Source organism: Marmota monax, unplaced genomic scaffold (assembly GCF_021218885.2).
Source record: "Marmota monax isolate L192 unplaced genomic scaffold, Marmota_monax_Labrador192_F-V1.1 WCK01_AAM20220418_F8-fsc00298, whole genome shotgun sequence".
Lineage (NCBI taxonomy): Eukaryota > Metazoa > Chordata > Mammalia > Rodentia > Sciuridae > Marmota > Marmota monax.
The window spans coordinates 1,080,479-1,108,314 of record NW_026694888.1 but is presented as its reverse complement, the minus strand read 5'-3'; the positions used below and the strand labels follow the sequence as shown (position 1 = coordinate 1,108,314).

The 27,836-nt window shown below is 57.4% G+C and overlaps 1 protein-coding gene across 3 annotated transcripts; it reads left to right on the top strand.

The window, feature by feature from the left end:
* The first annotated feature begins 4,352 nt into the window (after window positions 1–4,352).
* On the top strand, window positions 4,353–16,943 carry Capn10 (calpain 10). Of its 3 annotated transcripts, XM_058573460.1 has the most exons (13): window positions 4,462–4,601; window positions 4,755–4,906; window positions 7,154–7,285; window positions 8,961–9,157; window positions 9,904–10,121; window positions 11,690–11,831; window positions 12,394–12,560; window positions 12,723–13,000; window positions 13,781–13,983; window positions 14,106–14,367; window positions 15,957–16,156; window positions 16,345–16,390; window positions 16,599–16,943. In XM_058573460.1, the coding sequence occupies exons 2-13, from the start codon at window positions 4,829–4,831 to the stop codon at window positions 16,626–16,628; spliced, it is 1,953 nt and encodes a 650-aa protein (XP_058429443.1). In that variant the 5' UTR covers window positions 4,462–4,601; window positions 4,755–4,828; the 3' UTR covers window positions 16,629–16,943. The 3 variants fall into 3 exon arrangements, with proteins under 3 accessions (XP_046282766.1, XP_046282764.1, XP_058429443.1); XM_046426808.2 differs by lacking the exon at window positions 4,755–4,906 and having other exon boundaries at window positions 4,354–4,601; XM_046426810.2 differs by lacking the exons at window positions 4,755–4,906; window positions 16,345–16,390; window positions 16,599–16,943 and having other exon boundaries at window positions 4,353–4,601; window positions 14,635–16,099.
* Window positions 16,944–27,836: the final 10,893 nt, after the last annotated feature.

Sequence of the window (27,836 nt, the reverse complement as noted above, 5' to 3'; positions counted from 1 at the left end):
CCTGCCTGGAAGGATTCCTCTAACTAGAACCTTTAGTGCTTGGTTTAAAGGTAAATTGTGTGTTTGTGTGGGAAAGGGGAGAAACCCAAGCTTCCAGGACCCCACCCCCACTGTATCAATCTGAGAAATTTCCCAGGAGATCCATGCTTGGGTCACTGGCAACCCCCTCAAAGCCCAGGACCATAACTGTTGCTAACTGTCCTTCAAGGACCAGGACTGTGAATGCCACTGACCACTCCTGGAGGCCCAAGAACAGTACCTTTGCTGACCACTCCCTATGGCCCAGGACTGGCTGCCTGATTTGTATCCTCAAGACCGTCGAACAGGCACTACCATGGACTATAGATGAGGAAGCGGAGGCTCCAGGAAGGGCCAGGACTCTAGCTGGGCAGGTCCAGGGGATCTTTGCTTAACAACACTGGAGATTCTGGAGCCTGGGCTGCTGCCTGGGGTCCCTTTTAGGCCCACTGGGGCAGGTGCCAGGCTCCTGTCACTTTTCAGGCTTGAAGGGGCAGGATGTGCACAGTGAAAACTGGCCCTGCAGGGACATGACAGCAGGCCTGGTCCCCAGCAGGTGGCCAACACGGGCTGCAGGTCTTCATTGGTCACGGGCCTGAACTACCCTGAAAACAAAGCTGTGTGCATTCTCCACTGTTCTTTGTCCCGCTGGCTTACTGATCTGATGGGGTCCAAAGTCAATCTCTTCCAATCCTGTGGTGCCACCACCTAGAGCACCTGCAGTCCCACCTTGTAATGATGAGTCACTAAGCGCCTTTTGTTCTTCTTGGATACTTCTGATTGAACCCAGGGGAGCTTCACCACTGAGCTACCTCCTAGTCCTTTTTATTTTTTGAGACAGGCCCTCACTAAACTGCTCAGGCTGGCCTCAAACTTGCCGTCCTTCTGTCTCAGCTTCCAAGTCACTGGGCGTGGGAGGCCAGTCTAGCACCTGACTCCCCTGCTGAAAGGTGTGGTATCCCACATGGCACCCAGCGGTCACACTGCTGGAGAGCCCTTTCTTCTAGGGTGCAAGCAACTGTGTCTTCTTGCAGAACTTCTGGCAGAACTCCACGTCCCCAGGGATCCAATCACCCCACCTGTCCCTGTAACCCCGCCCCCCTTGACCTTCACTGGATGGGATTTCCTAAGAATTTAGATTCCCCTAAGAAAAGCTCACTCCAAAACCTGCGCTCTGGCTCGCGCTCTCCCTCTCCCCAGCCTCGGTGTAGTTCCTCACTCTCCAGTTTGCAGAGCTTGAGGCCATGGGCAGAGGAGCCCTCCCAGTGCTTGGTTTAAAGGTAAATTGTGTGTTTGTGTTTTATTTCTAACGCCTGGAGAATTTCCCGAGTGACCTTAAATGAGCCATCTCTGCTGGACGCAGACGGCAACTGGGATTACAGTCATGTGCCACCACAACTACCTTACCTTCCCTGCTGCCCTAGACTGGGGCTGCTTTGAGCACACAGCAGTGAGAGAGCTTTTTAAATGCAAACATGCAGTCTCCCTTCATCCTCAAGTCCCATTTCTCACCTCTGGACCACATAAGAGCCCTGGGCCTAGTAGACAGGCCCTCCCTGGAGGATGCGGCTGCAGTGGTCCTCTACACATGCCACCCCCTCATCTCATTCCTTGGGCATGCAGGGGTCTTAAAGGACTGCCACCAATAGCAATGCTCCTCTCCTAGCTTGGCCTGGACTTGGTGACTTGCTTCCAATGATGCCATGTGGGAAGGATGGAATATGCCACCTGGGATGGGCCATACAACACACTTCAGCCTCCACTTTCCCTTTCTATTGGATTATCTGCTCTGGAAGAACTGGAGGCCATGTTGTAAGGACGCTCCAGAAGCCTCCTGGGCATCCAGATGGTGGGGAAGCAGGGCTTCAGGTGACTCTGGAATGGACCCTCCAGCTGTAGCCATGCCCTCCCTCAGAGGAGGTCAGCTCTGGCCTGACATTTGATTTTCTTCCTGAGAGATCCTGAGCCAGAACTATTTATATTACCAAATTCCCGACAGAAGCTGTGATAATGTTGGCAGTTCTAAGCCACTAAGAACTGGGGTAACTTGTTAGGCAGTTGTATGTAGTTAATACAGAAGGCCTGCAAGTCTGTTTTGCTACAGTGAAAACTGCAACTCAAAGTCACTCCAACAGTAAGACTGAATCAATGGTACCACATGCCCAGGAGCCCAGGTGAGATAACTCTGGCCCTGATCAGCCCAGGGCTCAGCAGAACTGCCAGCGGCCAGCTCGTCCTTTCTGCTCCAGGTCTTCAGCAGCATGCTCTTTGCCCTCCGGCTCAGCTCTGTGTGGTTGCCAGCTACTGTGACAGTTCCTGGCACTCCATCCACATGAGCTGGCATCTGTGGGCAGGAGAGGATGTATGCCCTTGTGTCTTCTGTGGACCGGGGAGAGACCTCCCTGGCAGCCCCCAGACTACTTGTGCCTTATTGCCAACCTGGGGCACATGGTACTTTCTGAACTTCTGACCTTGGAGCTGGGAAGAGGTCAAACTCCCCAGGTGACTTAGCTGCCAGAAACCAAACAACTGAAACCAGTGTTCTTGTGGGCAGAGGTGACAGCAGCTGTGCCATGTATGACAAAAAGGGTTGTACCTTCAGTGCAGTACTAAATAAACATCTCAGTCCAGAGCCCATAGATTTGGGAACAAGAACCAGCAGCCTCCATACCCCTTCTTAACATCACTCCACGCAGCTTCCAACCCCTCCTGTTACCCCAGGAGCCAGAGTCAGAGATGGGGGTGACCCAGGAAGGAGAGGAGGAAGCTCTCCAAATCAGCTGAGGGCACACCTCTGCAGTCTGGGACAGTGGACAGGACCATGGGGCATAAATTGTAAAATGCGAGCAGACCGGAATTGTCCTGATGCCACCTCTAGCTAAAAGAGAAGCAATGCTGGTCACTCACTCATCCTGCAGGCCTGGGTTGCTACCTATCCAGCACCAGCTGTCTCCTGGCCCCTTCCAGATCTTGGGGATCTGGCTCTGGGCATAGGCCCAACCCTGGAAAGGTGTGGCCACAGGAGGCTGCTTGCTTTCCAGAGGTTGTCAACATGGGTGAGTGGCACAGGAAGCCTCAGATGAGTCTGGATCCAGGCTGGTCCCAGTTCTGCTAGTCATGCAGGGTAAACCAGTTGCTCAGCACTTAGGACAGGGAAGAGATTTGTCTTCTACTCCTACAGGATCCCCAGGTGAAGCACAGCCCAGGTCCTTCCTGACTCCTTTTAGGTCTGGTGCAGCCACAAGCCAGCCAAAGAGTCACAACTGTCTTCTGTGCTGAATGAGCAAAAAGCATCCCAGACAGGGGTTGGGCTATGTGGTCACTTCCTTTTCTAGAATGTTCACAAGGAGATGAGTATCCTGGGCCCCAAACTATGGGGCTGGGGGCTGGCAAGGTCAAGGCAGCACAGCCTCCTGGCACAGGAAGCACTAAGACAGGCCCGGTCCAGCCTCTCACTGAGAAGAAGCGCAGCTTTCACCGGCATCTGGGACTCCAAGGCAGACAGAAGGTAAGGGCAGGGGTCCTGGGCCAGGTTCGTTTCTCTTCCAGCACTAGGGACTTTTCTCACCTAACTGCAGAAAAAGAGCTTTGTTCTGACTGCCTTCAGATCCCAAGGCTGCGAAGACAAAATCTGAGCTGCACTATCAGGAGACTGACAGCTGCCACTAGAAGGAGGGGCCGCTCCTCTTCTCCCCGACCGGACCCTACACTTCGGCTTCCGTCCTGGCAGTGGACACAAGGTCCTGCAGCACGGTCCTGAGGCCCTGCCCTCACTTCCCCGCGGCAGTGAGCGGCCACGAGGGGTACCCGCGCGTCCAGGAGACCCGACGCCCGGCCGTCTGCGACCCCCGGAGCACCGCGGCCGCTCCTGCCCCCCGGAACCCGACGCCAAGCCCGGGCGGCGCCGGCGCCTCGGAGCGCTACCCGCGGGCGCCGGCACAACCGGAGCCGGGCGCGGCCCGCCCAGGTAACGCCTCTCCGGCGGCGCAGCGCCGGAAGGAGGGCGCCTTCTGGGAGCCGCGCGGGGCGCTGGGATCCGCAGTCCGCGGCGCCGACTCGCCCCGGCCGCCCTCTCAGGTCCGCGGCGCTCCCACCCCGTCCGGAGGGGGAAGGGGCCTCGGTCGGCGCGGTCCCAGCGCCCGCCGGCTCCGGGAGAAGGACGGCGGGGCCGACGGCGCAGCCTCGCGAGAGCCGGGCCCGGAAGCCCCGCGCGCTCGGAGTCCGCTCGCGCTCGCCAACGCTCGCGCGCGATTGGGCCGCTGCGTCACCTGACCCGAGCGACGCGCCTGGTTGGCTGCGGCCGAGTTACCTGGCGACGGAGCGGAGGGCTTCGCGGCGGGGGCAGCGTCCGTCGGTCCCGCGGGCGAGGCAGGCGCGGAGCAGCGGCGGCAGCGGCGGCGGCCGGGTCCACGGGCTGCAGATGGGCGCTCAGGGCGCCGAAGATGCTGGCGGGCCGGGGCGAGGCGCCGGCGCGGGAGCTCTTCCGGGACGCGGCGTTCCCCGCCTCCGACTCGTCGCTCTTTTTCAACTTGTCCACGCCGCTGGCCCAGTTTCGGGAGGACATCACGTGGAGGCGGCCCCAGGTGGGGCCCGGCCTGGGCGGGTCTCGGGCGGGTGCGGCGGGAGGCCGGCGCGCGCCTCGCAGCCCCTCAGGTGGGCGGGGAAGGAGCTGGGAGCGCCAGGACCCGGCGGGGCGCTGCCCCACCTGCGGAGCTGACCCACGGCGTGCTGCTCAGATGCGCTCGGTGGAGAGTTTGCCCCGGGATGTTTGTACCACGACCAAATGAGACCCAGAGGCGAGACGTTATGAATGAAATTGTTCCCATGTGCAGAAGGGAAAGGAAAGCATTGTTTGCAATTCTGTTCCTCCACATACTTGTGGCCAAATGTAAGTCCCGCGTACCGCCACTCAGACCTCTCGCCCTCTTCGTTTGTTTCCACAGGCCTCGGCGTTTTGCATATGCATGCCAAGAGCCGATGCACGTGAGAAGTTGGGATCGTTATAGACAACCACAGCATGTGGAACAACCTAGGGAAGGGTGGCTGCTGCTCCACACATCCCAGGACTCTAGTGAATGTAGAACCAGGCTGCACTACACACTGCAGAGTGTGCAGACAAGTTTGGATCTCCTAGAATTTCCAAGTCAGTTGAACAGTTTGTCTGAGTTCAGCTGGAGAACTTGACCCTCAGGAGCAGGTTGTTGCTCAAGGCACAACAACAGATGAAATACCTAGCCCCTGTTTTTTTTCTCTGAAGAGTCTATACCTGCCTCTTCTGGCCACAAGCCTTCCTGTTCTATTGCTTGTGACTGCCGTTCTCAGGCTCTGAGGTCCCTTTGTGCCCTCTGGAAGGGCCAGATTAAGCCCACAAAGCAAAACCGTTGTAGAAGTTCAATTTTGGATTTTGCCAACACTCCCACGCAATTGGGCCGCTGTAAGCCTCCCATAGTCCCAGTGGCTTGGAGTCTGAGGCAGGAGGATCCCGAGTACAAAGCCAGCCTCAGCAACTTAGTGAGGACCTAAGCAATTCAGTGAGATCCTGTCTCTAAATAAAAATATTTAAAAAGGGCTGGGGACATGGCTCAGTGGTTGAGTGCCCCTGAGTTCAATCTCCAGTAACCCCCCCCCCCAAAAAAAAAATGGGATTTAGGTGTAATGAGCCCCAGTAGAAAGTTTTTGATAAAGGAATGATTCTATGGAATTCTCTTTTAAGAAGTTCACTTGTAGGGGACTGGAGCAGAGGATGACAGGTTGGCATTAAAATGTATCTAATAGCTTTTTATTCCTTCATGGCAATTTTTTAAATATTGTAACTATCGAGTTCACATCTATTCATAATAATAACAGTATTCAACAAGAAAGAAGCAGCACTGTGGGAAAAGAAAGAAGCTTACTGATACTCCTGGGCAGGAAGTGGATTGTTGAGGCGAGAGTGCCTATGGCCCTTGCAGGACGCTCGGGTACACGAGCAGCAGAGGGCAAGGCTTGGGAATAGATGGACTTGAGGTTACTTTGGAGGGAGCTGGACAGGCCATAGTGACTGGTGAAGTTGAGGATAACGGAGGAATCAAGAATGATTTCTCAATGTTTGGCCTGAGAAACTGGATTGGTGGTGGTCCAGGTGAGAGTCCAGGGTGCTCTGGAGTTGGGTTTACCCCCCATGTTCAGATGGAGCTGTTAGGAAGAGCTGGGCTAGAGGCCTCCCTATGGGTATGGAGCAAAATTTGCAGCTGGTCCAGGGCATGGAAGAGCATGTGATGTGGGAGGATGGGTATCTGAGGGGAAAGGCTAAGCCCAAGGAGCCCGAAGGTGTTACGCATGGTGAAACAAGTGCCTGACCCAAGGCTGTGAGGGCAGTTGGACTGGAGGAGCCTGTGGACTGTGGGAGCCCAGAGGGCTTGCTGGCATGCCTTCAGGGGTTGGTGTTGTTAGAAGTGACACTGTGGAGGTGACTTGGTGGAGGGTTGGGAATATGACTGACAGTCTAGCAGGGCCTGTGTTGAGCATGAGGGAGGAACAACATAGTAGTGCTCCTGAGGAGGTCATTGGGAAGCAGCCGTGATGCCAAGGGACATGTTTTAAAGATGGTGCCTCTCCCCACCCACACCTGGGGTGGAAAAACTGAGCACATGGCAGGAGAGGTCAGGCCAGTGGCTTCTGGTGAAGCAGGAGGGAGGCCAACAGCTCAGGAGCATGGGCAGGGGCAGCATGGACATTGTGAGACACGAGGGGGAAGGGAGAAGTGTGGGATATGGAGCCTTGTGGGAAAGTGGTAAGTTTTCCAGCGTATAGAGAACCCTGTGCCATTATTAATTTATGAGGTGAAATTGTTTTCTAAACCAGTATTTAGTTGTTTTGAGAAGGGGCATGGTTGAATTCAGCTAGAGTTGAGGATTTTGCCAAGAGGGTAGGTGGATAGAGATGGACACACCTGAGTTTGAACTGGACCCCTGAATCTGGATCTGAAGCCAGGAGGATTTGAAGGATAATGGCTAGGAGGAGCCAGCTCCCCCCACACCCCTCATTTTGGGTGGGGAAACTCCAATGATCAGAAATAATCAGGCAGCATCTTTGTGTCCTTCCTTAAGACTGGCCATCAGGCATACACTAAGATTGGATGATTTCTTTATTTTAGGAAATTTGTGCCACGCCCCGGCTATTCCCAGATAACCCTTGGGAAGGACAGGTGAAGCAGGGGCTGCTGGGCGATTGCTGGTTCCTGTGTGCCTGCGCCGCCCTGCAGAAGAGTCGGCATCTCCTGGACCAGGTATGGGGCTCCCGGCCCAGGGTTGTGACCAAGCAGGCCTCTCTCTGCACAGGGAGCCCCTTCAGACACACAGCCCTGTGCAGTGCTTCCGTGGCTGTGCAGGAGGTCAGTGGGAAGCTTGAGGGCTCCAAGCCTGCGACTATTGACCAGCATATCCCTCTCATGCAGGAGTGGACCAGATTGGGGGTCTCTGCCCCGCTCTGAGATCTGGTTCTCCATGTGGCCAGAGCCACGCTCTTGGGGTAAAAAGACATGGGCCAGCTGTTTTCATCACCTGGTAAAAAACATCTTTCCTTAGAGAGATAAAGGTTTATTTTGGCTCCAGCTGCAGAGGTTCCAGCCCATGGTCAGCTGGCTCCATTGCTCTGGGCTGAGGCAAGGTAGAGCATCATGGTCGAAGGGTATGGCAGATCCGAACTTCCTCAGTGCAGTCAGGAAGTGGACTGGGGAGGCCACCACCTCAGTATTGCCATCAAATACAAATCTCAGCAGACAGACCCTCTGAGGAAGTCAGAGCCCTCCTGATCCAGTCACCTCTGCACACTGCTGTACTGGGGACCAGGCTCAACCCGAGCCTTTGGGGAACCCTTCATACCCAAACCACAAAACCACACCAACCTGGCACGGAATAGGATCAGCAGAAGGGCCTGTGTTACTGGTTTGGCATCTCTTTCCTGAACTTGTTGCTCTCTAGCCCAACTCCTGTACTTGGGATAGAACCCCAGAATGTTCTGCCACTGAGCTATACCCCCTGCTCTTTTTATTTTTTATTCTGAGATAAGGCCTCACTAAGTTGACCAGGCTGGCCTCAACCTTGCCACCCTCCTGCCTTAGCCTCCTGAGTCATTTGGGTTATAGGCCTGTACTACAATGCCCAGCTGATTTTCTTTTTTTAAAAAAACAGGTTTTAAATGTAAAAATGTGAAAGGTAATCAAAACTGTTCTGGCAGATACCACAGCGCAGAAGCCTGTGCAGATTTTCTTCTGTGTTCGCTATTTTAGGCGTGGCTCTTTGCTCAGGGTTCTCAAATAGGGCAGGTGCACCCATGTGGAGCCCTGTCTGCCCTGGGCCAAAACACATGGCTCTCATACCTCCTCTCCAGGAGCCCGTACTGGCTTTGACCTTTCTTTCAGAAGAGAGTGCTGACCCCATGGTCGTCCTCTTCCCGGCCCCTGAGTGGTGGGGCCAGCACGTACAGGTCTGCCTGGTGCGGCCCTATGCTCCTCTATCCCTGGATGGGAATCGGAGATCCCAGGGAACCAGGAGTGGGCGTGATGGGTCCAACAGCCCGAAGGGCTGCTAGGCTCAGGGGACCTGCTGTTTGCAGCCAGTTCTGTCAAGAGTTGAGTCGCTTGTACCTGCCAGAATCAGTTGTTTTGGATTCAGGTTTTATACTTATTTGGGACTAAAATGTAATGGTTGACTTTTTAAAAAAAGTTTTGGAGGATATTGTGTTCCTGAATGCAATTCAAAAGTATTCAGATGGAAAGACTGTGCATGTTGTTTCTGGTGGTTGAGTTTGCTGTGAGCAGGGATGGACACTGGTGCAGGTCCACCAAGCCCTTGCGCTCTGCAGGCACCTGTGCTTGCTGGGCAACCTGTGGTCAAGATGCTGGGGGCTCCTAGTGCTGCTTGTCTCTCATGTTCTGCTTTTCCTCTCCCTGTGCGCGGTAGGTCTTCCCTCCAGGACAGCCGAGCTGGTCCGACCAGACATACTGTGGCCTCTTCACCTGTCGAATTTGGCAGTTTGGAAGATGGGAGGAGGTGACCATAGATGACCGTCTGCCTTGTCTTGCAGGGAGACTCTGCTTCTCCCGCTGCCAGAGAGAGGATGTGTTCTGGCTTCCCTTACTGGAAAAGGTCTATGCCAAGTACGTGTGCTGTACTGAGCAGCAGGACCAGGCTAGACGTCCTGGCTTGTGACATCCATGCGTGGCTCTTTGCTCAGGGCCGCAGAGTGCCTGGCAACCTTAGGGTCTGGTAGCCGGGCCTGTGGGTCCAGAGGCAGGTGTTCTGCTTTGGGGCTTGTGGCTGGCCCTTATCCTGCCCACTCTCTGCCTCCCCATCTCTCAGTCCAGGTGGGGTCGTCGCTCCGCAGGAAGGACAAACATGTCCTCCTTTTCATTTTCTCAGACCCAACAAGAAAGTATTTTTTGCGTACTTGTCCTTGAACGTTCAGGAGAGGTGGCCTCTGCACAGTTGTTGGAGAGGAGCAAGCCACTTGGGTGGCAATACTCACTTGTCACAGTATTCTTTGCGAGTTTTGATTGCACAGCTTTCCCTTTAGATTGTGGATAGCAACTTGCTGAAGGAGCTGACCCATTGGCAGGCATTTGAAAGGGCTGGCCAGGGACCTCATTGATATTTGCGCATGGGGTGTGAGCTCCAGGGACGAGGGCGTTGGTGTCTCTGCACCATTCTCGTTTTACACTTTGCCCGCACTGGAGGCCAGAAGGTGTCTGAGCATGGCAGAAGCTGCTGGGACACAGTTGATGGGCATTTGCAGGAGAGACCAAGCCCAGACTTGGTGACAACTACAGTAAGAGGCTTGATGGGAGTGGAGACTGGAAGACGAGAGTCCTGCTGAGGCTCACTCCACGACGCTATCGTCCCCTAGGGTCTACGGGTCCTATGAACACCTGTGGGCAGGGCAGGTGGCAGATGCCCTGGTGGACTTAACTGGTGGCCTGGCAGAGAGGTGGAGCCTGAAGGACTTAGCAGGAACCCGTGGCCAGCAAGACAGACCCCGTGGCTGGGAGCACAGGACGTGTCGGCAGCTGCTCCGCTTGAAGGACCAGTGTCTGATCAGCTGCTCTGTTCTCAGTCCCCGAGCTGGTAAGGCTGTGGCCGCAGGCGCTCCCTGCCTACCTGATGCCTGTTGGCGCTCTGCCCCTTCTCCAGAGAGAGGTTCCCTCTTCCCTCGACCAGTCCTTTCAGTAGAGCGCGGCAGGACCCACATGGCTGTGTCCTGCAGAGAGTCTAGGAAGCAGGTGGCAGACAGAGTCGAGGCTGATCACATTCGTCATCCACCCAACTGGCGACCCTGCAAAATCCAGACCCCTTTTCTGTTTTAGTGAAATGTATCAAGGCTCATGAGGGAAGTTGGTATAGAAGATGTCAGCGACGTGTGACTTTTTTGGGTATTTTGTTTTTTTTTATAAACGTCTTTATGTTTTGTCTTCTAGTTTGTTTGTTTGTTTTTTGGTACCAAGGATTGGACTCTGGCACTCAGCTGCTGGGATCGCTGGCTTGTGCCGCCCCAGCCCCTGCTCTGGTGTTTTGTGTGCCTTTCTAAGCTGTTATGTGAATGTTGCAGGGTTTTGTTTTGTTAATGGACTTGCCAAGATTTTCTTTATACTTCTTCTAATGTGGGATGTTTGAGTCCTTTTGTTTGTCATAAATGATACTCCAGTGAACATCTCTGTAATTTCTACTTACATGTAAGGTGTTTTTTTTAATATTTATTTTTTAGTTGTAGTTGGACACATACCTTTATTTTATTTATTTATTTTTATGTGATGCTGAGGATCAAACCCAGGGCCTCGCACATGCTAGGCGAGGGCTCTACCACTGAGCCCCAGCCCCACGTGTAGGATTAGTTTTGATAATGATTTTGGTTAAAAACATGAACATGAGTATGGACTGAAGCATGCAGGCAGCCTCGCGGACCCTGCCAGGCAGTGTCTGGGGTTGGTCAGGTGCTGGTTTGGGTCCCAGGACTCCCTCAGAGCCAGCAGCTCCCTGGAGTTGTTGACTTGGGCCTGCCCCAGAGTGGTAGGGCTAATTCCTAGCACTTATGGCTTTGCCCCCTGCCCCCAGCCCCCAGAGAGAATGGCTGGAGCCCACTGAAGTGTCAAGGGCTGGGGACAAGAGGGACACCGGAGTGGCAACTGTGGTGCCCTAGGTGAAGCCCTGAGGTAGTTCCAGGAGCTCACTTTGCTCTTTCTGGCCCACTGCCCTGCCTCCTGCATGTCAGCCTCCATGTGTCCCAAGGTGTCACCAGGTGAGCCCTCGCCTGGCAGCCAGTCCTCCCTGTTACCTCTGGTCTGAATGGCCCTGCCTCCAGCTGACTTTGCCCCAACGGGTCTCTTGGTTCTGGGCAGTTGCCGGCTGCTCAGTGGCAGTGAAAGCAGAGAGGTCCTTCCCTGACATGTGGTGGCTGCCAAGGTCTGGGACAGGAATGGCTTGCACAAGAAGCCAGGGCCCGCCTTGGCTCTTTGCATGGCACAGTGTGCTGCTGGAGACTCCTGAGCTAACTGACCTGCAGTCAAGAATGGCGCTCCGTGGTCCTGGGCCCTGGAGCCTCCTGGTACCCGGGCTGGAACATTCTGGCAGGGTGGCGGAGACCCGTGTGTTCTCCCCCGTGGGGACTCTGTTCTGTACCTGGGCTCTGCCTCACACAGGTGCCAGGGACCTGGGGGCATTCCATGCCTTCATCGTCTCAGATCTGCGGGAACTCCGGGGACGAGCTGGCCAGGGCATCCTACTGCTGCGGATCCTGAACCCCTGGGGCCGGCACTGCTGGCAGGGACTCTGGAGAGAGGGGTGAGTGCCAGGAGCAGGGCCCTGAGACCCTGTGGTCCCCGGCCTTCTGGCCTGTGCCTTAGTGAGTCCAGCTGTCAGGTCAGTGTTCATGTCTGCAGGGCCACTTGGTGGCACCTCGTGCACTGCTATGTTCAGGGCCTCGGGCAGTTCTTGGGAGGTGTGGGACCACCGTGACCCTAGGTCTTGGGGGAACCCGCAGACCCGGGAACAGGAACTTGGTTTGAAGACCCAGCTAAGCCAGGATCCCCTGGAAGCCTGGAGCTGCAGATGGTGGTGGACTCCCAGCCGGAGTGCATGCAGCAGCTCCACCTGAGACCACAGGGCAGGTGTCGTTCTGGGTTGTGGTGTCCGGGAAGCCAGTCCAGAGGCAAGAAGCCCCTCTGGGGAAGGAGAGAGGCTCCCGCAAGTGCTGCCGTGGGGAGGCCCCTCATCTCAGGATGCCTCTCGACACGGGAGGGGGCCCAGCAGCAGGACCACGGGGTGCTGGAAGGGGGGACTCTCGGGCCCCCAGCTGATGCTGCCAGCTCTTGGGAGCAGCTTTCCTGAGGGAGGCTCCTTACAGGGGTGAAGGGTGGAGTCAGGTGGAGCCAGCTGAGGGGGCCGAGCTGCTGTCCCAGCTCCAGGACGGGGAGTTCTGGGTGGAGGAAGAGGAGTTCCTCAGGGAATTTGAGGAGGTCACCATTGGCTACCCCGTCACAGAGGCCGGCCACCTGCAGAGTCTCTACACAGGTAGGGCAGCAGGAGAGTGGGTCCCACGTGGGCACCCTGGGCAGAGCTCATGCCCAGGCCCCACCCGTGCATCCTGGGAACTGGAGGAGGTTGAGGCTTACCCGCATGGCCCGGGGGTACAGCAGGGCTGTCCCAGAGCTGATGTGGATGCTCTCCTGCTAGAGAAGACGCTGTGCCACACGCAGGCGCTGCCTGGTGCCTGGGTCGTGGGGCAGTCAGCTGGAGGTTGCCGGAACAACAGCTGCTTTCCCTGCAACCCCAAGTACTGGCTGAGGCTCTCGGAACCCAGCGAGCTGTGTGTGGCTGTTCTGCAGAGACCCAGGAAGCACCCAGCAGGCAGGGCCCGGGCTCTGGTGGGCTGTGGCCCTGCCCCATCAAGCCTCCTGGGCAAGGATCACCAGGTCAAGGACTACCAGGCCGTGGGCCTGCACATCTGGAAGGTAACTGTCACCCCGCCCACCCCCGCAGTGGCTGTGGGGACCAGGCCTGCTTTTGGCACTCTGCCAGGGGCCCTGTCTCTCACCTCCTTGGGCTGCCATGGACCCAGCTGAGCTGAGGCCCTGTGCCTCACTGGCCAGAGAAGAACAGGGCAACAGCCAGAGGGGGGCCACAGGAGCTGCCCACGGGCCCTGCTCTCGGCCGTGCTCTCCAGCACAGTGAGCGGAACCACTCAGGAGAGGAGCTGCTTCCGTCCTGCAGACGACCCTCTGACTCCTCCCTGGCTCCTTCCCCTGCTTTGTGGGGATCGTGATGCTGATCTTTGACCTCTTGGGACTGTTCTGAGGCTTTTGTCACACTCAGCCACTAGATCCTAAACTGGCTGTTTCCTGGAAGACTGGCTGGGCTGGGCGCTGCTGCCCGTCTGCCTGCCCAGTGGCTGTGTCCTCATGGGCTGGGAGCTGACACTGCCCTTTGTGGGCAGACCTGCATTATGGTTCTTTCCTCTTACGAAGGAGGGGCTGAGCCCTTTCCCATAGTCCCCCAGCTATGCTGGCCAGGGGCCTTTGGGGGCACAGCCCTGTGTAGATTTGTTTGTTTTCTTCTTGACCCTGGTGACAGGGCTCTGGGAAGCCTTGGGTCTGGCTTTTCCAGTTGGCCCTTGAGAGGATGAGGGTGCGGATGGACTTTGACCTGCTAGCTTGAGAGGCCTTCCTGCTGAGCAGGGAGCAGAGAGCTGGGTGCTGGGCGCTCTCCCACTGACCTCTGCCTGCCCTCTGCAGGTGGAGAAACGGCGGGTCAGCCTGCCCAGAATCCTGTCCACACCGCCTGTGGCTGGCACTGTGTGTCATGCATATGACCGAGAGGTCCATCTACACTGTGAGCTCCCCCCTGGCTACTACCTGGCTGTCCCCAGCACCTTCCTGAAGGACATGCCAGGGCAGTTCCTGCTCCGAGTTTTCTCCACAGGCAAAGTCTCCCTCAGGTGAGGAGCCAGTGGCAGCTGTGAGCAAGGGTTCATCCGGGGATGGGACTCTGGTGGCTGCCCTGGTTGGGCACAGTCCTCAGACAGGCTGCTAGCACCCTCCTCCGCTCTTCCCTCCACAGTGCTGTCAGGCCAGCAGCCAAGGGCGCCTCCCCTGGGGCAGCCCTGCCCTCCGGCGAGTGGGAGACCCTGCAGCTGCGGGGCTGCTGGAGAGCAGGCCGGACAGCAGGGGGCAGCAGGAACTTCGCCTCCTACCTCTGCAACCCCTGCCTCCCTTTCTCGGTCCCCGAGGGCTCCAGTCCCCGATGCATCCGAATCACCCTGCACCAGCACTGCCCGCTCAGTGACAGCCAGCTGCATCCCATTGGCTTTCATGTCTTCCAGGTGGGCTCCTCAGCAAGGGACAGGTACGGGGAGGCCCAGGCAACCCATGTCTGTCCCATGTTGTCCCAGTAATCAGCTGCCTGGGAGGCAGAGCCTGGGCTCAGTTGGGCACATCAGCCCAGCTGGCTGGTCTCATGGGAGGCTGGTCTCTAGGTTTCTAAGGCTGTATTTGCTGGGGTCAGCTCAGATGGCCCTTGGCCACTCACCCTGGCTCGGAACATCTGTGTCCTGAGGTCAATTCTCCCCAGAGCATGCCCCCTACCCCAGGATCCTGGACCCTGGAGGCTGCTCAGGGGATTCTGGGCAGACACCCAGCCTCACCATGGATCTGGCCCCAGCCAGCAATTTCAGAGAAGCCCTACCCACTGGTGCAACAGGGAGTGAACACACCCAGGAGCCACCCAGGTCATACCACCTGCCCCTCCCATGTCACTGAGCGCCCTGGGTGGGACTGGCAAGAGCTGCACCCCAGTGGGGGGCAGTGGAAGTCAGAGCAGCGATGGCCTGGTCTGGAAGAAGGGGTGTGTGGGGCCAGAGGAGCAGACAGTGGGGTGAGCTGCTCCCGCAACCAGCAGGCAGAGGAGAGGTGGGGGTGCCCTCAGGGAGGCCAGCAGCCCGAGGGTGCCCCTGGAGCTACCGGAGCCTGCAGCTGGGGTCAGCCCTGCACAGGTGAGTCGGGAAGGAGGCAGCCGGGCAAAGTGATAGTCGCCCCAGTGTCATTCCAGAGGGCGGCGCATCAGTCCAGGTCAGCCCTGGGAGGGGTAGGGTCAGGAAGCAGAGGTCATGCCAAGGGACCTCGCCATGGGCCATTCTGGTGACACTGCTGCTCATGCTTAGCCATTCCTGCAGGTGGAGGTGGCTCAGGCTCCTGCCAGGGAAGGGCTGATCAGACCTCACCCGGTGCCTTCCTCAGCCCGGCTCTGTCCTGCCCCTGCTATAGCCAGCCAGGGGAGGCACACTTAGCAGATCTGGAGGGGGAGGGAGAGTTCATGTCTCAGGGTCACAGGCCCTGAGTTCTGTGGGGACAGTTCTGGGGCTCCCAGCCCACACGGAGCTGTGCTTGTCCTGGGAGGACAATGGCTGAGGATGTCCTGGGCTATAGCTGGTGGGAACACATGGCCTGGCAAGCAGTGACCAAGAGAAGAGAGCGGGATTTCTGGTAAGAGGGTCGGTGCCTCCCCCGGAGGAGCCACTGAGCCCAGAGAGCTGAGGAAGACACTGGGACCTTGCCCGGTGCTGCGTGCTGTGTGGGCCACCAGGAAGGAGCTCAGACCAAAATGCCAGTGCCCAGGGGCTGCTGGCCAGAGCACTCTGGGTTGGGGTCTGGGCAGTGGTACGTGCCGACCACAGAGCTGATCTGAGGTTCTTGGGCTTGGTGCCACTGCCAGGGCCTTCTGGCAAGGGTGGTCCAACTTCAGTGGGAGGGAGGTTCAGTGTGTGGGCCTGGCACTTGCTCCCCAGAAAAGGGGTGCATGTGATTCAGGAGGGCCAGGCATCAGCATCTTGGGATCCAGCAGACTCCAGCTGCTGCTGCCTGGGCAGTGCCCCCATCCATACAGCCGCCTCAGGCTGAGCCCTGCACCCTCCAGGTCCCTGCAGGTGGCGAGAGGCAGGGTGCAGGCCCCCTGCTGCTCCAGGAGCCACTGCTGAGCTGTGTGCCACATCGCTATGCCCAGGAGGTGAGCCGGCTCTGCCTGCTGTCTGCGGGCACCTACAGGGTCGTGCCCTCCACCTACTGGCCTGACACCGAGGGCTCCTTCATGGTGACCATAGCAACCAGAGTGGACAGGTGCGGCTCTGGGCCTTGGGATGACCAGCAGGTGTTCTTGGCCCTGAGCACTCAGCAGCCTTCCCCGTCTGGTTCTCTGCTGACCCAAGGCATGAATGGGCCTGCTTGCCTGGCTGAGCTGGGAGGAGGGTCTGGTGAGAGGCCAGCCGGGAGCAGGTGGCCCCCGGTGAGCTGCCCTCTCTCCACAGGCGGTCCATTCACAGCCAGGAGATGCTGGGCCAGGTCCTCCAGGAGGTGCGTGCAGCCCCTGCCTGCAGCCCCCAGCAGCCTTGCATCCCAGTGCCTGAGGCCCCTCCCAGCTGCCTCACTCAGTGGCCTCTGCTACCCTGAGTCACAGGGCAGAGCTTGCAGGGACTTGGGGGCTGGGCTGTCACAGTCCCTAGGGGCATTTGGGGGGGGGGGTGGGAGCAGCCCTGAGCCCACCTTTCCGTCCCTCTTGCAGGTTTCCCTCACTGCAGTGATGAAGGCCTAGCCGGGCTCCCACGGGGCAGCTCTGGGGGCTGGAGCTGGCCAAGCCTTGACCTGCCTCAGCTCTGCAGGGTGGCCACAGCTTGGGTCCCGAGTGAGGTGCTCTGTCCTGGAGAGAGGGAGTCTTGGGGTGGCACAGGTGCTGCAGGAGGGTCAGGAAGTCCTGTGGTGTCTGTCCCATGCCCAAGACCCCAGGGTCCCTTCCACATGGTCCTGCCAACTCCAGGCGGGCACGTGTTGTAACAGGTGTTGCTGGGAGCTGTTTATCACTTGAAATATCTTTTAGGACATGACTATAAATAAACACGAGCAGTTTGTGGGTTGGTCTTGTTTCATGAGGCTCAAGCCTGAAGAGGCTGCAGAAAGGGGTGTGGGTGGGTGCTGAGGTGGGCTGAGGGCCACGTGGGCTCTGGGGGTGGGCAAGGCTGACCTGGAGGTGGTGTCTGGGAGGAAAGGAGTGTGGTGGGGCAGGTGCGGGTGGGCCCAGGACAGGAGGCAGAGGGCTCCTTGGGAGGAGGCTCAGACGGGGTGGAGCCTTCTGAGGGAACAGAAGCTGCAGAGGAGAGGGGCAGGTGCAGGCGCTGCCCGAGGCTGATGGCCACCAAAGACCCTGGGGACAGATGTGGGCTCTTCCTGGGCGGAGCCGCGGATGGATGTCTGTCCCCAGGGTCCTGCTGGCTGTCAGCCTCGGGCAGCGCCTGCACCTGGCCCTGACGTGGCTCTGCTGTCAGCCAGAACCCATCTTTGAGGAATCTGGGTTCCTCGCTGGGTCTCAGCCCCCCATCTTCCCCCCGCTGCACACCCCACATGTCAGGGAGGGCTGGGGTATTGCTGTTCAGGTCTGAATGGGGTCAGCTGTCCCCAGTCACGTAGTTCTACTCCCTGTGGCCCTGGTCCTGGCCGCCTCTGTCACCCCCACCCCAACCTCTGCCACCCCATCCCGTCCTTGCCCTCCAGCAGCACGGGGAGGGTTCTGTGTCTGGGGCACCGTCCCTGTCGGCAGGACCTGGCCCAGGGTCTGCGACCCTTGGCGCTCCATCCCAGCTCCCCCCGCTGCAGCAGCGTGAACCGGCTGGGGCCTTTTCTCCTTCAAACCCAGCTCTCCCGAGTCCACTGGCTTCTATGCTGACCTTGAGGAGCTGGGCCACCTGGGGAGCAGTTCTCGGGGGCAGGAGTGAGGGACTGACCACCAGAGCATCCCTAAGGGTGCTCTGCGGGTACGGCTGGAGAGCGCCCTGAGCTGACCAGGAGCCAGGCCGGAGCCTGTGGGGCTCCCACCAGAGACAGGGAGGCCTTGGGCTCTTCAGCTCCCGAGGCAGCATTGCCCACCTAGGAACCTGATTCCAGCAGGTGTAAGGTGACGGGAAGGCAGCCCATCAGAGGGGCCCAGCAGGACAGGGGAGGTGGCTCGGCACTGTCACCTGCCTGCCTAGGTGTCCTCTCAGGGATGACCAGGACCTCAGGAGGCAGGTCCTGTCCTAGGTCTCAGCTCTGCTGCCCACTCTCTCAGCTGGTGTGCACAGGAGGGGGTTGGCTTCCTGCATCCCCCAGGCCAGACCTGCCCCTGTACAGCCAGCTGCACGGGTCCAGTGGGGTGGAGACCATCCATGGACAGTCCCCAGCTGGCTACCTGGGTGGCCACAGCAGAGCCAGTCCCCTCTGCCCAGGAGACTGCAGGGCCTGGTTCTGACCTGTCCTCCACGTTGTTTCTCCTGGTGGCTGCAGTCAGTACCTGAGAGGATCAGGTCCCCCTGGCTGAGAGTCCAGTTGTCCATGATGTCTCCAGGAACCCCTGTTCCAGCAGGGGCCATGCTGCGTCATGGGATGTGATGGTCTCCCCCTGTGTCTTAGGAGCCTCAGGGGCCCTAACCTCCAGCCTCCCCTGAGACCCAGGTTCAGCTGCTGTCGTGGTGGGGTAGTTCCAGACTCCCACTCGTCCTTCCTGACTGCCTCCTGACCAGGAGACGAGGTGCTGGTCACTCCCACTAGCCCCGGTAGATGTCAGTGACAGGTGGAGAGCCTGGTGGGCTCATGCAGGCGAGTCCTGGCAGGACTGTGTCAGCTGCCTCTTGGGGCTGTGTGTGTCCACTTAGGCAGGACCAATGTGCCCTGTGGTTCTCAAAATGTCTGGATGTCCTCCTTCCCAGTTTGCAGGCATTGGGAGCACCATAGTCCTAGGTGGTCCTGCTCACAGCTGCTGTGGGGACAGTCTTTCCTCTTGGGACACTACTTCCGTCCATGGATATTGGGTCTGGAAGCTGGCTGAGGTGCATGTGGGCCAGCACTGGGCTTTGCATGGCTGCCCTCACTGTCCTTGACTGGCCTGGCCAAGTGGGACCTGAGTGGTGACTTGTGCTATTCCTGCCAACATCCCATGACTCCCCGCGGTGTCCCTGGCACCCTCAGCCCTGCCACTCTTAACATGACCTGGTGTTCAGAGTCTTCTTGTCCTTAGATGTCTGGACCCACCACTCTGGGGGAGCCAAACCCTGTAATGCCCACCTGCAGGACAGCCAGCTGGCATCACCAACATGGGCACAAGCCTGAGGGCTTCCTGCGCGTGGAAGTGACCCTGGATGGCTCCTATGGCATAGCTCAAGGTGCCAGCTGCCCACTTCCCTGCCCCTGCCCAGAGGCCTTGTCCCAGGCCTGCAGTGGCCTGACCCCGCTGGCCAAGGCAGCTCTCTCTATCCTGGGGGCTCCTCGGTCTGTGCATCTGAGCAGGGTTTGCTGAGCTGACCAGCACATCCCTCTCCCTGGGCACCTTCTGGTCGACCCCAGAGCAAATCTGCCAGTTGGGCCGGATAGGACTGCCACCAGGGCCAGGGCCAGTCTCCCTGCCACCAGTGGTGGGTCTTCATTGCCAGTGAGCAGTGGGTGACCCAGCTCCAAAGCCCATTATCACTCTTCTTGGACCCTGGGACAGTTTGGGGACAGGTGTCTGGCCAGGAAGGAGAGGAAGTGGGACAAGTGAGCAGAGCCCCCTGAGGCCCTGTCCAGCCTAGCCAGCCTGTTGGGAGGTTGGACTCTGGAATGTCCAAGGCCTGCCTGAGGCCTCCTTGGTGCTGAAACACTTGGGCCCCACCTGACTTAGTGTCACACATGGCCACAGAGGCCCGTCCCTGAAGGTCCCCTCTGCCCTGCTCCCCGTCCAGCATGCTTTTACTAGCTGTTACTTTTCCTCTCAGCACAGTGTGTTGGACGGTAATGCTGAGGCCGTCCACAGGGCACCCGGTGAGGGACAGCTTTCAGAAGGAACCTCTGGGGTCACCCTCTGGCTTCCAGTGAGGCCAGTAGGAGTTGGCACCAGGCTGCCCCCAGTGACATTTCTAAGTTGCCAACTGGGGTGGCCCCTTTGAAGCTGCTGCTGGTAGCCCTGATGACCTCATTGCCCAAGTCTCGGAGGCTGGAGGCCATCTAGATCCCGACACCCTCGCCCAGCCTGAGAGCTCTGCTGTGGGAAGGGCCCCCCTGGGGACCAGCCAGGGGACCAGGGGCTGTGCTTGAGCTGCAGCCCGGCAGCTCAAGGGTCTGTCCACCCAGGGCTCTTCCAGAGAGCCTACAGGTGGAGCCAGCCAGCGCCCAGTGGCCACTGCAGGCTGTTGGTCGACCTGTCGGTAGAGGCGGTCAGAACATTTCCCACCCAGCGAGTTCCCGCTCTTGTGGGGCAGGTGCCTCAGGTGTTTGCTCCAGTAGACAGCCTGTGCACTGCAGAAACGTGCCTCCCGCAACTCCAGAGGGCCTGGGGAGGCTGCGTCCTGGTCCACACCTGGCTCTCTTCTGGAGGTGTCTTCCAGCACTGAGGATAAGGGAGTTCTCTGGGTCTCTGTGTGGACGCTCATCTCCCCCTTGAGGGTGCTACCTGTGTGATCCAATCACCTTCCTAAGCCCATCTCCTACGCCACCTCCTGGGGTGCAGCTTTCAAGGCAGGAATTGAGGGGACACAGGCACACAGACCCTAGCAGCATCCCTGCAGCCTGAGAGCCCCACCTCCTACATGCCCCTTGACAAGCCCTTGGTGTCCCCAGGGGCCTGTGCCTACCCTTCCACACAGGGCTTCCCTGAGAAAGCCAAAGCTGGGGACTCTTCCCCACCGCTGCCCTGGGCAACACACCCAGAACTCTCCAGAACACTGGACGGCAGGACAGTGGTATCAGGGCTGCCGCCACATGGTGGGTACAACTGTCCCTGGTGGAGGGAAGGGAGGCAGGTCCCGACTGGCCGGCTGGGTGTGGGCGAGAACCTCCTCCCAGCCTTCCGGCAGACTTTGGTCCACACCACCGGCCGATTCCTTCCCTTGCCACTTCCTGCTCTGGGGCTGGTGAGCATTCTTCCTTGTGAGCCATGTCCTGCCCTGTGCTGGCTCTGGCACCTTCTCTGTCCTCGCTCTCCCCTCCCTCCCCTAGCCCAGGGTAGCCTGGGGGGCTCAGAGCTTCCGAGGTGAGTACAGGGGTCCTGGTGCCCCAAGAGCAGGTGATGGTGGAACAGCCTGGCCTGAGCAGGGCTCCACAGGCAGGAGGCACCACGGGTGGGATCGCTGGTCAGAGCCCCGATGGGCAGCACCAGCCGGCCAGGGCTCAGCCATGCCCTGACCCTGTCTCCACTCGTGACCACGCCTTGCTGGTGTCCTGGGTGTGCTTCCCTTGGCTTTATTGTGGGGTTTCTCCCCGAATGTTTACCAGATTTAAGCCACATTTGCTGCCAATTGAAATGAACAGGAGAGTCCTTTTATTCCCAGGAAACCTTAAAGTCTTTAGGCTCTGGCCTGGAGCCCTGGATGTAGCCCCTTCATCTGCAAAAGTTCTTTCCTGGTTTGGAGGAAAGGCCTTGGTGGGGAGGCCTGGCCTTGCCACTCGGCAGCCTCGGTTCTCTGCAGGGTCTGCAGGGCTCAGCCACAGCCTGTGGGCCATCTGGTTGATGCCAGGACCCCCTGGTCATTCCTCTGATCCCTGGCAAGTGCAGGCAGTGTCCACCTAGATAGCACCACCACATCTGGGCTGGGACTCTAAGGTGTCCTATCACAGGGTCCAGGACACACGTGCAGTGTCCCCTAGTCAGACCAGGGCTCAGGTTGGGTCCCCTGCAGCTGCCTGGACGTGCTATCCCTTTGCAGGAGGCCAGGACCTGCTGCCAGGGAAGGAGCAGCCCAGCTCCGGCTTAAGCTGGGCGGGGGCCTGTGTGTTAGGGCACTTTCTGGGGCTCTACGGGTCCTGGCACCTGGGTGGTGGGGTCGCTCCTCATGTGCCAGGAGTGCTCATCCATCGTGAGTGTCGAATTCTGTCCAGTATTTTCCTGCATCTATTGAGAGGATTATATGAATTTTCTTTCTTTTTTCTATAATTGTAGTAAATTACACTGATGTTCTAGTGTTAAGATGAATCTTGCATTTCTGGGATACTTGATGATGTAGTGTTGATCTTATGTATTGATATAATCTGCTAATGTTTGACACACACATCTGTGTTCCTGTGTGATGCTGGTCTGCTTTTCTTGTGGTCTGTGCCGTTTTGGTGTAAGGGCAGAGTTTGCCGCAGAGGGGAGCTGGACGATCTTCTTCTTCCTAAGAGGAGTCAAGATTGAGGTTGTCTTATCCTTGCATGTTCAGTGGAACTCTCCCGGGGAACTGGCAAGGCATTTTCTTCTTAGAAAGGTATAAATTTAACAGCTGTAACAGACATAAGTCATTCCAGTTTTGTGATCCTGTATCAATCTTGGCGAATTGAGATTTTTAAGAAATGTGTCCATTTTGTCTAAGTTGCCAAGTGTGTTTGCATAAAGTTATGAAAACATTCCTTTGTCATTCTTCCCAGGTCTGCAGGCTGTGGGGTCTTAGCATTCGTTCCTCACGTTAGTAATCCGTGCGTTTTCCTTGACTGGTCTAGCCGGAGGGTCATCAGTTGTATTGATCTTTTTAAGGAGCCAATGTATATTTTATTAATTTTCTATATTATTTTTCTAAATTATGTCTTTCTTCCATTTACTTGGGTTTAATCTGTTGTTGGAATTGTTGGCGTTCTAGCTTCCTGAAGTGGGATCTTGATGACTATAGCTCTTTCTTCTTTACTGCAGCAAGCCCTAGAGCTGGGGCCCTCCTCAGCCACAGGTTAGTTTTCTTCTTACAAGTTCTGTTTTATCATCATTTGGTTCAAAGTATTCTTTTTTAAATTTGCAAGCTCATTTACTTTTTTTAGTTCACAGTATTTGATTACTTATCTGATCTTTGAGTTATTTATAGGTGAGTTGTCTAACTTGCAGATAGATACTCAGGCCTTCTCTGCCCTAGGCCTTTAGTTACTGGTTTCTTCCTAAGGGCTGTGGTACTGGAGAGCTCACCCGGTGATGCTCTAGTGGTGTGGAACTTGTCTTGGGGCCCAGCCCGTCGCCTGCTCTGGAGAAGCTTCATGTGCACTTGGAAAGAATACGTGTTCTGCTGTGGCTAGGCGTCTGTCCTGCATCCATCCAAGGACACATCGCCGTCATCCACATTCAGCACGTGCTGAGTCGCCCTGGGAGGAGGGTGTCGAGTAGCCCTGACATGATGGAGCCTCATTCTTCCTAGGCCTATAAGCCTACTTCACTTACACACCTTTATAAGTAGACACATTTGCTTTTAGAATGGTTTGACATTATTAATGAAGAGACCTTTTATCATGTGAAACACTCCTTCTGTCTCTGGGAGTGCCCCTGTGCTGGCGTCTGCTTGGTGCTGCTGTCCCGGCTCCCTGTGGTCAGGGCTGCGACTCACGACCTGCTTCCTACACGGCTTCTCTTTTGCTTTTAACTTTTCTTTGTACCTAAGGTGTGTATGAGGTGACAGCACATTGTCACATCTGCTTTTTAATCCAGCTTGATGACCGTTGACCATCTTTGCCTTTGAATTGGATCGCTGTACGAGCTGTGTTTGATTGATTATTGAATGATCGGGTTTGGATCTGCCATCCTGCTGTTTGTTTTCTGTCCGTCTTATTTGTTCTTTGTACCCATTTCCCTCCCCTTCCTTGCCTTTCTCTACATCTGATGGTCTCTTTGCCTTGCCTCTTCAGAGGTTGCTGTAGGGTTTACAGTGTGTTCCTTCATCTTACTGTCTAACTGGGAGCAGGAAGCGGGGTGGGAGGACTCGTCGGGACTGGCACGGATATCTGCCTGGGCCACGCAGGGGTTGCTCTGAGTTGGAGGCTTTGAAGGAAGATTGACGCAGGTGACAGGCTGGGTGACGTGGTTGGTTTGGGACACGGTACATTTAAAGTGCTTCTGAGGCACCCACGAGAGGATGCCTGACAGGCAGCCCTACGCAGGTCCGGAGCTCAGACCAGAGGTCTGTGGAGCTGACCATTGGGGTCAGTCTGGGGCTGACTGGGGAATGGGCAGGGAGATCCGCTCATGACGAGTGTGTGATGGGACGGGGAAGAGTCTGGCACCCACTTGTGACAAGTCCCAACATTCAGGGACCCATAGGAGGATCCTAGGAGTGTGCACAGAGAGGCCAGGGAAGGAGCCGACCGAGGGCGTGTGTGTCGCGCTGCTGTGGAAGGAAGCGGCTCAGCAGCTGCTCTGAAGTGGGGCGTGAGGCCAGACAGGACAGAGTGCGAGGGAACCGAGGGCCCTCTCGGGTTCTAGGCCTTAACCCGGGGCAGGTAAAGGGGTATCATCCACAGCTCATCAACGTATCTTTAAACCACTCACAAGAATGGTAGGTGGGGTAGGCGGGGTTGGCCAGGTGTGCACTGGGGCTGTCATGTGAGTCCAGGGACCTCAGGAGACCTCTGTGGGTTGAGCGTGATGGGGTCAAATTTCAGTGGAGTGTGTGCTGACGGGGCGTGAGGAGGGTCAGGGGGCTGACTCTGCGTGGCACACAGCCAGACCCAGGGCTACCACAGTGAGCTGAGAGGAGAGGCGGTCCCTTGGCTGGGTCAGTGGCCATGGTGGGCTCCCATCCACCTGCAGGGCTCCCTGCCATGGCACCTGTGCATCCTGCTCTGGGAGCTGCCCACACGAGCTGCGGAGCACAGGGAAGGACGCGCTGTCCCCAGTGCTCCCTGGGGCACCTGCAGAACCATCCTGGTGTCTAGTCAGTGCAGGTCTGCACCGCCACAGGGTCCGGCCCATTGGCCTTGTCCACGTGGCTTCCTGAAACTGTTCCCGTCCGGGTCTCCACCTCATAGGAGCGGGGAGCCTGGGCTGAGGTCTGCGGGGCTGGCCAGGGCTGCTAGTAGAAGCAGGATTAGTGGCTGGCGGGTGCGGGCGGGTACTGGTGGGCCCCACGAGATGCAGCAGCTCGGAACATGCGTGGAGCAGGGTCTGAGAGTTCCCTGAGTTTGAGCAGACCTGAGCCTGGGGCCTGTGAACACGTGTGTGTGTGCGTGTGCGCGCTCACACACACACAGATCCAGGGAAAGGGCCTTGTCAGACTGAGCAAGCTCCAGTTAGAGACAACCCTGTTTCTTGAACTCTGACCCCAGCCCCCACCCCGACTAACCTCCCAGGCCCTGCTGAGCTCCGGCCCTGCCCCTTCACTCCACCCCAGTTCCCATCAGTCCATGTCTTCCTGCACCATCCACGGCTCTACAGCCCGTCAGTCTCGTGGTGCTTGCTGCTTCTGCCCCAGTCTAGGGACCTGAGCTGGTCATTCCAGTTCAGTGCTTGACAGACCTCCCCGGGGCCTGAAGCCTGGCGCTGGCCCTCCTGGCCATGATTTCCTGACCTGTAGAGCATGGGGTTGGGGCTGGGGGTGCAGAAGCAGGAACCCTGATGAGCTGGTGGAGGCCACCGAGGTCTCTGCTGCCCAGGTCCCAGCCCATCTGGAACAGCTGCATGGCCCAGGTATTGATCAGCTCCTCAGCAGGCAAGGTCCCTGGGCTTGGCCCCAGTAGGAGCAGTCAGGGTGGTGGCTCTGCCCTCTTGGCTCCAGCTCACATGAGCCAGCAGTCCTACCTCTGCCAGCAGGGCCCTTCCCCAGGCTACCTCAGCAAGTGTGTGCTTCTGTGTGTGCATGCATGTATGTTTGCACACGTTCACTGTCTAGTGTATCTGTGTGTATGCACGTGTGTGGATGTGTGTGTCTATGTGTAACCCACAGGGTGTGTGTCTGCATGTGCACATGCACATCTGTTTTTATGTGTATGTGCGTGGATATGCACACCTGTAAATTGTGCTTGTGTGCCATACACGTGTGTGCCTTTGTGCATGTGCATGTATGGGGAAGCCATATGACCCCCGCCATTCCACAGCTGGCCTGCACCTGCCCTCCTCTGGCAGCAAGGGGCCACCCTGTTTGCTGGAGTCTCCTGGCTCCCTTGGCCCCCGGTTCCCTTCTCCAGCTGCTTCCCCTACCCTTGAGCTCAGAGACCACTTGTCCCCAAGACCCTGGAGAAGCCCCATTCTGCACTGCTGCAGCCACGTACAAGTCCCACCACTGCCCAGCCACTTGAGGATCTGCAGCAGAGGGTGTGGCTGTCTGTGTTATTTCATGTTTTATTGTGGAAACTTCCAGCGTGCACAGACGCAGAGGCAGGCGGAGTCCACATGCCTGCCCCCTGTCGTTGGCAAGGATCAGACCACTCCCTCCCCACTCTCTATCTGTGGCCCAGAACACTTTGAAACACATGCCAGACATCATATTGTTCTACCTACAAAAACCCCAGCGTGAAGCCAAGATAAGGACTTTGACAAATGCAGGTCCCCGGACGATTCCCACACCCTCGCCAGAGCCGTCGGCAGGCACGCACTCTTGAGGTCCCCACTGTCTGGCTGGTTTCCTGAAAAGCCACGGGCTGCGGGGTAAGAGATGGGGCCTAACTCCTGTCTTCATTTCAAAAAGTAATTTCCTTGATTGAACTGGAACCAGAGGAGTCTGACCCGGGTCAGAACCCTACTTGCGATTTCAGCCCAAGCACTGGGTCTGCCAAGTGCTTGCCAGCCCCCTGGGCAGCTGCCTCCCCACTGCAGGCAGGTGACTGCCCGCCTCCTCATGGTGAGACCATCTGCTCTGGCCTGTTGTCATCTCAAGGAAAACCAGAACACTGCGGTGACGGCACCTCTTTCTTCTCACGTAGGCTGTGCCTGAGGCCTGTCAATCTCCCTTCACTCTCCTGTCAGATTCGGGTGTGACTTCGGTTTCTCTCTCCATTTTTGTTTTTAAACTGGGGATTGAACCAGAGACACGTAACCACTGAGCCACGTCCCCAATCCTTTTTAATATTTTATTTAGAGACAGGGTCTCATTGAGTTGCTGAGGCTGGCTTTGAACTCATGATCCTCCTGCCTCAGCCTCCCGAGCCACTGGGATTACTTGCTTCTTGGCAAGACCATGGCATAAGTGGCATGCCCTTCCACCAGGAGCCACTGGATGACCATGACTGACAGCCTCTAAGAGGACCTGCAATGATCCCTGCCCCTGGTTTTTGTTTTTTTTTGTTTGTTTGTTTGTTGTTTTTTTTTTTTTTTTTTGTACCAGGGATTGAACTCAGGGGCATTCAACCACTGAGCCACATCCCCAGCCCCCTGCCCACTTTGAGGGGATGGACTTACCAGACCACTTATAAATAGAATACACGGTGAGAAAATAAAGGCCACTTGGTACTTCTGAGGTTGAATTGGGGAGAGTGGCATCTGTCACTCACTGAGGGAGTGAGTGACCACAGAGCTGACCTCTGAGGGACCAAGTGGCAGGGAGCTAAGAGCAGCCTCTGGACAAGAGCCAGGGAGACTGGAGGTCCTCTGTCCAGCTGGCCATCAGGGGCAGAGCCGGGGTGATCTGGAAGCAGGTCCTCCTAGCTGAGCCTTGGCCAACAGCTGGGGCAGAGGTGGGAGGCCAGGCCCCTGGCCCACAGAGACTGGGAGCTGACCCCTGCTTGTTTCGGGGTGATCTTTGTGAGCAACAGTAACAGACAATGCACAGCTGATGCAGCCGATGACCGTTCCACGCGGTGGACAGGACAGCACACCCTCATTCTCTCTTCCTTCTCCCACTGGCCGCTGAAGCTCATGGGAAAGAGGTTCAGACTGTGTGGTCACAGCAGGGGATAGTTTACACAGGAAAGCTGGATGAGGTCCGGATCCTTTCCTTTATTTACAAGCTTCTGACCATGAGCAGCTTCCCTAGCGAGCGTCTTGCACGGATCCGTGAATCCAGACGCCTTTGCTTTCCAGTGCATTAAGTATCCCTGCCAATATCCATGTCGCCCCCTTTCCAGTGACAGTTACTCGAGTGGA